Raw genomic sequence first — 11,606 nt, 5'->3', positions numbered from 1 at the left:
ATTGTGAGAGCATGATGAGGAGGTTTAACACATCAGCGGTTTCAATGCTCTTCCTCAGATTTGCAAAATGTTTTGCTGTTTGTCTCTAATAAGGAAGATTTTAAAACCCCAATCTTAACTCGGGAGCAAAAATCTTCAAACTAAACAAAAAATGTGACATTTGTTGAGATATTTATTAAAATCAAATGAACATTTTTATCTTGATGATCACTTCTGGCAATTTTGCCCAGCTCTAAGGGAGAGGCAACTGTTCAACCTCTATGTCAGACGATTTCCAATGCTTCATCAAGGTTTTGTTTTTATACACAATGCTTGGTGTGGTTTAAAATTCAGTGTGATACAAACAACATTATTATGTTAACATATAAACTACAAATTAATTAAATTTCTTTCTTTGATGCTTTCCACCACCTTTCATCAACTTCATGGATTCGACACAAAAATAATAAAGATGATGAAGCCCATGATGATCCAGGAAAAGACCTTGAGTTATGAAAATGCAACACTGATTTCTCCTAAATAAGTAAAATGCAAAGTACAGTAGTGGTCAGTGAACGCCTACATGCATTTACTGATTGAACATGGTCTAATAATTACAGAGAGAGATGTATTCATATTAAACATTAAAGCTTTAAACCCAAACTGGACTAAATGTCAAAGAGCTTAAATCAAATTTTACAGACAGCTGTTGACAGTCATGACCACTAGGATATAGTATTAAAAACATCATATTTCCTCCTGTACATAAACAGCACACAGTGCCATTTGACGGTTTAACATCAGGAGCAGAGCTGTATCCATACGAACGTGTTCATCAGATCTATTTCTATTACATTAAGAAGATTGATTCAATATTTAGCATGTTTGTGTTCATATACTTGAGTTTCAACATGACGGGGACGTTTACATACTACAAAGATTTCAGAACACAAAAGTAAAATTACATTTGAGATATGTACATGGTCACACTTATGGAAAACGGCACAGAACGGATCTAACAGGTGTGTGGGTGTGTACTTGTAGTTATATCTTTGTTGAGACCATTTTGAGTGTAGACTCCTGAGTGGGGGTGCTTGTCTGTTTGAGAGTTAAGCCTTGTTTTGAGGGTTTAGTTTAGGCATAGACATCCAGTTGTGATGGTTAGGGTTAGTGTAAGGGGCCAGGAAATGCATTATGCCAATGGGTGTGCTCACTATGATAAAAGTGTGTGTGTGTGTGTGTTTACTTGTACAGCCAGCTTTGTGAGGACCATTTTGAGCGTTAAACTTTAGGACAGGGGTCGATCCTGCATTCCTCAAAGGTCTGTTTGAGGGTAAAGACTTGTCATTAGGGTCAGGGAGTGTTAAGTTATCTGAGCAGTTGAAGTGGGGAGCCAAAGGCAATGTCCTGGCAGACCCACATCAGTCAATAGCTCTCCATCCCTGTATCGCCTTTACCAAATCATATTTCTGACTTTTAGGCTGAGTCAGTTCCATCCAGAGTGAATTGTCCATGTTTGTGGATTTTCGTCATATTTCTGATTTGTATCTCAAGTGCAGTCCCACTGCCCAGCTTTAAGATGATAGAGTTCTGACTTGCAGCTTCATCTTGTAAAGGTGTAACTTACGGATCAATCTCCTGACCACTAGGTTTCCAGACAAAGGCGGTTAGGCTTAGGAGTTTTAGGACAATCAGTTAGTCAATGCATTATGACCTCAGGAAGCTATTTTTGTAGGTTCTCCAAATGAGGCTTCTAAACTTCTGACTTAATGGTCATTTAAATCACTCAAAGTTTACTTATATAGCCCATATTCACAAATCACAATTTGTCTCATAGGGCTTAACAAGGTGTGACATCCTCTGTCCTTAACCATTGACAAGAGTATTTTATTTGTTTGTTTCTCATGAGGTAATTAGGAGTAGGCATTGTGTCGAAGTGGTTATGGTTGGGTTAAGATAAAAATGTAGTGCTCTGAATTGGCACAGGCATTATGTTAGGTTTAGGGAATGCATTATGTCAATGAGTGTCCTTACTAAGATAGAAGTACAAGGTTGTGTGTGTGTGTATAAACATGCATGTACTGTATATGTGTAAGCATGTAGATAGGAATTTATATTACATTCACAGTTGCAGAGGAAAGGTGGGTTGGGAGAGAGAGCATATTGGCAGTATCACGTCAAAAATAAATATTACAAACACTGAGAATCCATGATTATTCCCAGACACACCAATTCAAATTAATTACATACTCTAACAGAACGTACATGTTCCCTTCCTCACACACACACACACACACACACACACACAGATAGCATGTGGTCTACGAGCGGCAGCAGCCAGCAGTCCTCATTTCTTTGTCGACGTACTCCTGAAGCTGAAACTTTGGCTGGTCAGGCTCCTTCATGGTCCTGTGCTTCAGTTCTCTGAGACAGAAAGGTGATAATGTAAGGCTATGGTTAGCTCTGCTAACAAAGAGAGGTGACAACATGCAAAACAATTTAGAATGAAATCATCATGGTTTTTAACACATTTCCAATGAAAAAACCCAATTCATTTACTGTGTATGTGATTATTAGCAGAGGCCTATTCTTATATATAGAAATGTGACCAATCATTTTTTATTTCTATAGATTCCTCCCCTCAGCTCTTCCTGCTCCTCCTGACAGTGGCCAAGTCTCTTAGCCAAGTCATTGGCGAGTTGGCGGCATGCTTAGGTCAGTCACAGTTTGTTGTGGAGGAAGAAGAACGCCATCTTCCATTAAACTGCCACAAATCCAATGTTTTGGATTTGTTAAAGAATGTGAACAGTAGGCCTTATTTAAAGATGGATGACAACAACGGCAGCCCAAAAGTGAAGCCAAGACGCCTGGATTGCCCCCAGGTGGCTGGCTGAAGTTTAAAGCCCCTTGTCCACTAGTTAGAACCCCATTTACATCTGACTTTTGTCTGAATGGGAATGGATCCATTCGACATTCAATTGGTCAATGACTCTGCAGTAGACACAGGTTTTTAATCGGATCCGGCCCTGATCGGCAGTGATGGGAACATGACACGGTTGAATGTTTTAATTAATACTTCACTGGTAAGACAGAGAAGTGAGAGAGCTGCACCTTCTCGCAACTTCGGATATGACTCACTGGGGAACAAAAAAACAGGCAAACTTCGCTTCTGGCGATGGGAACTGAGTCAATCGACTTTTTTTGGCAGGTGTGAAAACCCAGAGATACTTGTTTTATTGTTAAGGCTTTTACTTTTTCTCCTGCTTTTGCCGATGCAAAATTTGCACTTTTGTTAATTAATTATTTGTCTTCTTTTGGTGTGTTAGGAAATCAAAAGTGTCACTATTTGCCGAATTTACAAAATAAGCAAAACATTCTAAGTCGCTACATTTTGTATCCGCAGATTGTCATGTGTCTGACTGAATGCTCTTGCCAACACCCAACAAGCCTGTTCCCATAAAAAGGATATAAATGTGATGAAGCTCCCACACAAACAGTCCAACACTACATGTTTGAGTAAGATGGTATTCTCACATTTAATTTTTTTCTTGTTAATATTATTCTTGAGAAAAACAAGATTATTTGAGTTTAATCTTGTAGTTTGTGTTTCTATTACCTCGATGATGGACTTTGACATTTTCTATTATAAAATGGCTGCAGGGAACAAATGCATCTACATCATCTCAAAAAGTATATTTTATATCATCCTGCTCTCATATATTACCAGACTGACACAGTGTTTGTAAGACATGAGCTAATTTTTGCTTCTGCTCTTAAATGTGTTCACATATGCTGTTACAACAGTAACAGTCCTTCACCTGCCCTTCAAGATTAAAATCTTGACATCCTAGTTTTTGACAGGCACAGTACACAAACAAAACTCAACAACTGTTGGCTCCTTCAAAGTAAAGTTTTCATTCAATCTGAGGACACTGGGATCTTTGCTGTGCTCTTTACACTGGGCTGGTATGTGTTTGTGTGTGTGTGACTCACTTGGCCACAGCAGTGAAGGCCAGCTCCACATTCAGTCCAGATTTAGCGCTCGTCTCCATGTAGGGCACTCCAAACTCCTGCATGGAGAAAGAGAGAAACATCTTTTATCGTGTTTATTTGCTCTATTGTGTTCCTTAAGGGTGATGACCAGTGGCGCAGATAGAGAGATGATGTTTAGAAGGGCTTCAGGATTCAGAGTTTTGGTTCAAAGAGTTTTGAGGACTGCTAATCAATACCAATAATTCTGGTGGCATGAGATTTCTAATTCTTAAGTTCTCCCCACTTAGTTCTAATTTATGTGAAGGATCGAGCACAGTGTGTAACTGATGAAAGTATAATAATCGCATTCACACTCTCACATGCTTATCTGAGCAAAACAACCTGGAAAATGAGGTTACCCACCCCCTCCCACCCAGAAATCATTTATTCCAAACAATAACAACATTATGTGTTCATGAATACATAATTACACACACTCATCAAGACACAGCTGCTGCACAGTGGGGGGGTTTTACGTGCACGTGGCTGTACAGGCAGATTCATAACCACTTATTTCTACTCGTGTGTCAGGAAGCTCACCTTTGCCAGTTTCTCTCCCTCCTCCCGCTTCACCACCCTGTCATGTGTGGAGTCGGCCTACAGACACACAATAGACACAAGTCCTGTCACACAGCGTCTGGGGAGATGGGCAATGCTACAAGGAGAATTCAAAGCATTCAGTCGTCCTTTTTTGATGCATCCGTGTACATTGCTATCAAATCTTCCTGGATTGGAACATACAATTTCACAGATTATAGATTTCAAGATGTCTTGTCATAAAAAAAACACTAAAGCTGCAATAACCGATTTCTTTGTCCACTTGGAGGTAAAGGAGCTCTATATGAAGGTAAAAATAAAATATCTGCTCTAACCTTACAAAGCTGCTACTTCTAATATACAAGCTTAGACAGGGTTAACCATGAGCATTCATTTGGAGCCATGTTTTGGCTACTTAATGAGTGTAAGAGCAACGTTTTAGCTCTGTTTTGGTCTTCACCAACTCCAGGGGAAAATAATATTTGTTTTAAACTTGTTCTAACAGCTGTTGCTTCTGTCTGCCTGCTGTTTGATGCCAGGCAAGTAGACCACTGCTTTTTGTTTCACTAAAAACAACAAGAACGCTGGAAAAAGAGAGAGTAGCACCCCTCACTGGAGAGGTTGTAATTGCAAGGGAAAAAAATAACACGGAAGCCTTACATCAAGTTACATTAGATCAAATAATTTTATATATATATATATATATATATATATATATATATATATAAATAATTTCATTAGAACGTTCAGTGTGTTTTCTGTGTGGCCTGTCTGATACACAAAATGGGACAAAGATGGCTCAAATTGAAAGTATCAAGGATTTTAGTGGTGCTGGTAGTGGGTTTGATATACCTCAAAACAATTGATTTCGATGTCTTTTAAAACAGACATTTAACTAAATAAAAAAAAAATGCATTTAATATGACAGCATTATAAAGACATTATATAGGAAGAGAGTGGTGAGAGAGGAAAAGAAAGGATACAATAAATAAAGGTTTGATCTAAAGTTTGACACTTCAGTTGAGATGGGTGTTCATTTTCTATGGATTTTAACTAAATGTTTTCATTTACAGTGATTTGATCAATTCGTATGCATTGTAAAATGTCCAATAATATTTCTTTTTTTAAAATACCTGTTATTTTACAAATATGATTCTTCAACCATTCAAAGAAAAGGTTACAGCTAAACAGTCCATCTGTCCTTATAACCTGACTTCCCAGCATACCTCCCTCCATAAACCCTCCCTCCTAGGAGTCCATCTGTCCATCCTTCTCCTGGAGCTGCAAAGTCTCACCTTGTTGCCCAGCAGCATGACGACCACGTCCTGCTGAGCGTACTCATGGATCTCTGTCAACCACGCCTGTACACAGTGAGGGATCCAAGGGGGGGATGGAGAGGAATGATAAGGAGAAAAAGGGAGAGAACAGCAGAGATGGGCATGATAGAGGGAGGTTAGATGCAGATAAAGAGATGCAACAGGGGAGATGGATGAATCCACACAGAGGGAGGGAGGGAGAAAGACAAAGGATTAATTTATTGCTGATTGGTTGCAGTTCATCTTGCCCTGCACTCCTCCACCAGATCTTCACCCTCCTAAATCCTCCTGCCTCTCTGCTCCTCCATCTTCATCCAATTACAGGCCAGAGCTCTCAAGGCTCCCTGTTACCTGCCTTGGTTAAAAAGCACTTAGTGTCTCTGGAGGATCACACACTTGCACACACACACACAAATCCACACACATACACACACACACTTTCTCCAACATAGATCTCATTGTGAGTTTCATAAAGAATATGTGAAGTACACACAAAAACAAATCACTCCATTGATCAGTGATGTCAGAACAGAGCAGACTCCTCGTTTCCACAGTTTTGCATTGTGTCCGCAATTCTCCCTATATAGGTTCAATGCCTGGAGAAACATTTCTTCTACAAATGGACTGAGACACCACATGGGACAGGTTATGCTGTCAGTACAGATATGCAACAACAATGTTTCTCACATGTGTTGGTGTCATCATGGAAAGGAATAGAACAGGAAAGCAGCCTCTAGTTATAGACTGTCAAATGAGCAGCAATAATGGAGGGAAATAAAGTTTGCACATTGAACTGCTGCTGGAGAAGTGAATAGACACAATTCTATTGCCCTTACCTTATGGATGATTTAATAGAGTTCACGATGGAACAAGTATTTCACAGATCCCTTGCAATACCATGATCCACCAGCGGGAGTCCACAGGCCATTGGCTAATAAAAAGCATTTTCATCTGAAATAAAAGATGGTGCATTTCGGAGGCGTTCTTTTAAATTTATTCAGCTCCAAACCCTGTTTGTTCATGTAGCTGAGCAGTGTGCATGTGCGTTATCATAAAGTAGGATTTTTGATGAAGGCTACAATAGTTTACATTATAGCCAGGCAGATGCCCTACTTTCATGTTTGTAATTATGGAAATAATTTCAGTTATGGTAATTACCACCCCCTTAACATTTGCTGAGCAGATACTAAACAGTACGTGTGTGTGATTAAATCTAAATCCAGTCTTGCCCTCAGCCACCCTGAGAAGTTGCAATATTTTGGCACTAAAATGAATTTTGGGATGGTAATGATACTAATTAATGAGCCACAGAGGATGGTGGGATTTGTATTAACTTTCCAGCCGGCTTAATGTTCTGTTCACAGGATACCTTGAAGGACGGCTGGATATTGTGATGTGAGTGAGGAGAAGATGGAGTAATGACATGGAGAGCTTATGCAACAGAAAGTCAGGGTTAAGAGCAGTTCAAGGAGAACAGGGCGATTGTGACGTAACGGGAGAATGGACGTTTCATCAGTGCAGAGGTGAAAGAAGTGATGTCCTTCACCGAAATGTCAACATACATGTATATGTACATACATATTGCAGTGTTTACCATGATATGCCAAGAAACATCCTTAGCTTCCTTTACACAAGGACAAACCCAACACGCTTATGTTATAAATAATTCATAGCGTGTGAAATTCTACCTCCAGTAATATAAGTTGATGTCCTGAACTGTTATTGTACTGTTAATGTATGAGGGACACCTTATTATCAAACATCATGTTTTGACTTATGTCCATCATTTTTCTGGTACTGATGTTACTGATTTATTGTTTATTTCTACAAATGTATTTAAAATGTTCAACATAATCTAAACTAAAACCATTAATTGTGCAAGAGTTGGACGTGACATGTTTCTGACTGTTTGTGTCTCTCCACCAAATTTCCAGTGCGAATTCCATCATTGCATGAATGTAAAGCAACATTTGTTTGAGACTATGCTTTGTAATATTTGCTGTGCTTGTAATGATGTGATCAGCAATGATTGACTTCATGTGTGTTTAATTGAGCTGCACCTGTAAGAGAAGCCTTTATATATGTTGAACCAGCTCATTCTGCACTGAAGGAAGTCCGCTGGGACTGAAACCTTTGTTCACTGCCCTGCAATATGTGAAGTTTGGACATTTGAAATCCAAACTGCATTTTGAATCATTTGGTTTCGTGTGCAGGTCCTCCCCTGAAAGTGAAATTAGACAAGATCTATATAGCTGATACCAGTTGTAATCCTCAAACTTGGTATTCTACAGCAACACTGAGAGGCAGTCCCACTATTAACAGACAACTCAACTATCTACATTGTCCTGTTTAATAAGTCCTAAATGAACCACTAGTTTCACCACCTCACAGTCGTGAGCCCACCGCCATGAGTCAAGCTGCAGGCAATAAGGCCACACTCCTGAGTTATGGTGTTAAAAATAGCAAGAAAAGTTAGCCGAACATTATTAAGTCGCAGTAAAGTTGACCTTTGGAATGTCATTACATGATCATTTTATCCAATTATACAGATGCCTTAAATTTTGCCACCATTAATCAATTAATTCTTGTGTTTTAAATGGAAAAAAATCAGTATTTTGACATCAGAGTGACCTTGACCTTTTACCAGCATAATTTAATAACTTCAACTTTTCAGTTTAATTCAAAGAAATTCCCTCAAGGTGTTCCTGAGGCATCGCATTCACATTGAGGTCACATTAACCACGACCACAGCTGTTGCCATTGTGGAGGATTCTGAAGGCCAGTGCTAAATTCTAACAGAGATTTTCTTTGAGTGACTGGAAAGAAAAGTGCAGTGCACCATGGGAAAACCTGAGGGGCTCAGCCTTCAAATCTCTGTATTTTCCTCTGAGCTTTACAGTACATCTCCACTGAGCTTTTCAGTGCTCAACTATTGTGAGAACAATCTGTCAACTTTCTGAGAAAAAAGAGACATTATGACATTCTCCTCCTGCGCTTTATTCTCACCTGAATTCTGAATGTTCTACTTCATACTATTGGAGCTTCTTCCATCCCCTGCAGCTTCAAAACACGGTTGCAAACATTGTAGAAAACAAGTCAAGCAAACATTATGGATGTTTTTAAATGGAACAAACTGAACCACTGTACTGTGGTAAACAAAAGAAACATAAGCCCCAACAAAATACAAGTAGAGACGTCCAACAGATAGTTTAAAAGCAATTCAAACAATGTAACTGTCACTGCCCACATACTTCCATTTACGTTGACAAAGTTGTTAAGCAATGCATCCACTAGAGGGCAGCGCAGAGTTGACACTTTATCACTACGACAAATATGGCAACAGTGGAAGAGGTAGTGAGGATGTGCCTCTTCAGAAAGAAGCAAAAGCTGACATTTGTACCTTTTACCAAGTAAAATCATATAGTTTACAACCTACACTGCCCCCCCCCCCCCCACGATTTACCGTGGAAATGCGCCAAAGATTTCAGAAGGCGTCGCCAATTTCTCTATATGAAGCGTATACTGATGATGACATCTGACCGCAGACTGTGAACACCCCTCACCTCACCCTCCCCTCCAAACATGCAGCCTTCAGTTGTCATAAAAACTCAAAAGGTGTTTAGTTTGTCCAGTCTGGACTACTGTAAAAAAGATGGCTGCCTCCGTAGAGAGGACCCCCTCGATGTAAATATTTAGTATTTAAATATGAAGGGCCTTTTCTGAGGTAAAGAAAACTATAATTCATACAAATTACATGAAATGAACTAGTGAAAACATCATGAGGATTATTCTACATTAAATTTCTGCCAATTGTTCCCTTTCACCTAAATCTTACACACTGGACCTTTAATTTTTGTGCAACAGTACAAATGGTACAGTCTATACTTCTGACTGGCAGGGTGCAGAGGCAGATATATTTTCTTGCTATCAAATTAAACAGCCAGAGATAGGTCCGGTCTCACACACACAAACTGTACAGCACAAACACACACACACGCACATTACCTCCTGCAACACCCTTCTATCTGCATCAGAAAAAAATACACAGATCAGAGCTAATCCCTCCCCCCCTCGTGTGCAGGTTTACAGTATACTGCACCGACCCTCTGGGGGTTTACATCATTTCATTACACAGAGATTAATGTACCAAGCTCCTCACCTAACAGCCTCGACTCTCTGCGACATACAAACGTGCCAATTACTCACACAGCCTTGAAAGATCTCAGCAGTTTCTGGGTGGATTAGGAGGAAGCGATAAAAGGACTGCGGCTTCTGCGCTGATCAAACTTCAAAGGCCAAACTGTCAGCGCCGAGCGTTGGAGTTCATATAGTCATATGTTCCGAGCTCGGGAGGAGGACGCGTGTACGTGTTGGGTAGACATGTGATAGCTTTTGACATGCTGTTGGATTTACAGCTTCGGCTCAGCTTTTAGGTCGACACTTTGCCTTGTGTGAAGCCACGGCTATAGGCTTTACACCGAGGCTACTGCAGAATCAAATAAGGGGTCATTCAGCAGTTTATCCTGTTCTCAGGAAAGTATGCCAATTTGTGATAAAATCACCTTTGCTATTTTACAAGTGGGCAACTGAAGGCTCATATCCATTTTGGTCAGGCCAGAAGATGCATCATTGCCTGAAGTGGCCCACACATTGTTCTAAAGAGGCAACCGATCTGCTCATACGTCAAGAGAATGTATGAGCAGACCATCTGTGTGTGTACATACCTCGTCCTTAGTAGGCGCGTATTACTATCTTGATAATGTGCCTTAAAGTAACAGAGAAATACTTGTCCACTGATTCCAGACCAGGTTTTTCTTGGTCAATTGATTTCTACAAGAAAAAAACAATGCAAGTGTATTTGCTGATTTAACAGGGAGAACCATGACAGTCTGAAAATGTCTTTTGTGTTGATTATGATATAAGATAAGACGGGGCCAAGGATTTGTGTTTTTCATGGACAGGTCTATTTGTTTTAATATGCGGTTCTTACAAATGCACAATAATATAAGTGTAAACCATCAAACATGTCACTATGACAGGGGCTACATGTACAATTATTATGAATCTCTCACATCATCGTAAACACAGAATGATATTCTGCACATCAGGGCTTTGAGGTTCAATATACTTCAGAGGAAAAGAGTAGCCTTGCACATCTACCATTAGCATGCTAACATACTCTCAATAAGATAAGATAGAACTTCATTAATCCTGAGAGAAATGGACCAGCGTCTAAATATAGAGTAAGATAAGTTATTTAAATATGATGGTATCAACCACAAAGTAAACTAAAATAGGAATAACAATCTTGGAGTTTTTGTAGAAGAAAGTCTAAATTATGGAAAGTGTGAGAATGAAATCCACAGAGAAGCCGATGTGAGAAATCACAAAAAAGTGGAACCACACACATAAAAAACACAGACGAATGTCAAGAGTGCTTTAGGTGATGAGCCACTGTTGATGTTGATGTGCTGTAAAGTATAAACAGGTGATCATCAGCAGTATTTATCTCACTCTGGAGACGTCTGTGTTGTTGTTGTGAACACATCTGAGAATCTCCCGCTGTATTGTTCATGCGTGAAGGGCAACCCAGGGCGAATATGTAAAGAAAATAATCCAACAACAAAGCTTCTTTCAAGAAACAAGTTAAGTTGACCTCATGTGGACAGTTTTCATTTGTAAATATATCTTCTGGCGAAGAAGGAGATTTCTTTTAGGATCTGGGTCACAACTGCTCATCAC

General features: G+C 39.6%; 1 protein-coding gene across 1 annotated transcript in view; it reads right to left on the bottom strand.

The window, feature by feature from the left end:
- Nucleotides 1-2,152: 2,152 nt before the first annotated feature.
- LOC109626619 (ras-related protein Rab-26) overlaps nucleotides 2,153-11,606 on the bottom strand; it is a 60,403-nt gene continuing 50,949 nt past the window's right edge. Inside the window, exons 6-9 of the mRNA XM_069517117.1 lie at nucleotides 5,844-5,909; nucleotides 4,552-4,608; nucleotides 3,973-4,049; nucleotides 2,153-2,403 (exon numbers count right to left, since the gene is read on the bottom strand). Coding sequence (XP_069373218.1) covers nucleotides 2,301-2,403; nucleotides 3,973-4,049; nucleotides 4,552-4,608; nucleotides 5,844-5,909 — 303 coding nt within the window. The 3' untranslated portion in view covers nucleotides 2,153-2,300. The remainder of the gene's footprint in view (nucleotides 2,404-3,972; nucleotides 4,050-4,551; nucleotides 4,609-5,843; nucleotides 5,910-11,606) is intronic.

The sequence above is a fragment of the Paralichthys olivaceus genome, chromosome 21 (genome assembly GCF_024713975.1).
Source record: "Paralichthys olivaceus isolate ysfri-2021 chromosome 21, ASM2471397v2, whole genome shotgun sequence".
NCBI classification, from domain to species: domain Eukaryota; kingdom Metazoa; phylum Chordata; class Actinopteri; order Pleuronectiformes; family Paralichthyidae; genus Paralichthys; species Paralichthys olivaceus.
The sequence above is the reverse complement of the archived record's forward strand: the minus strand, read 5'-3'. Positions and strand labels throughout refer to the sequence as shown.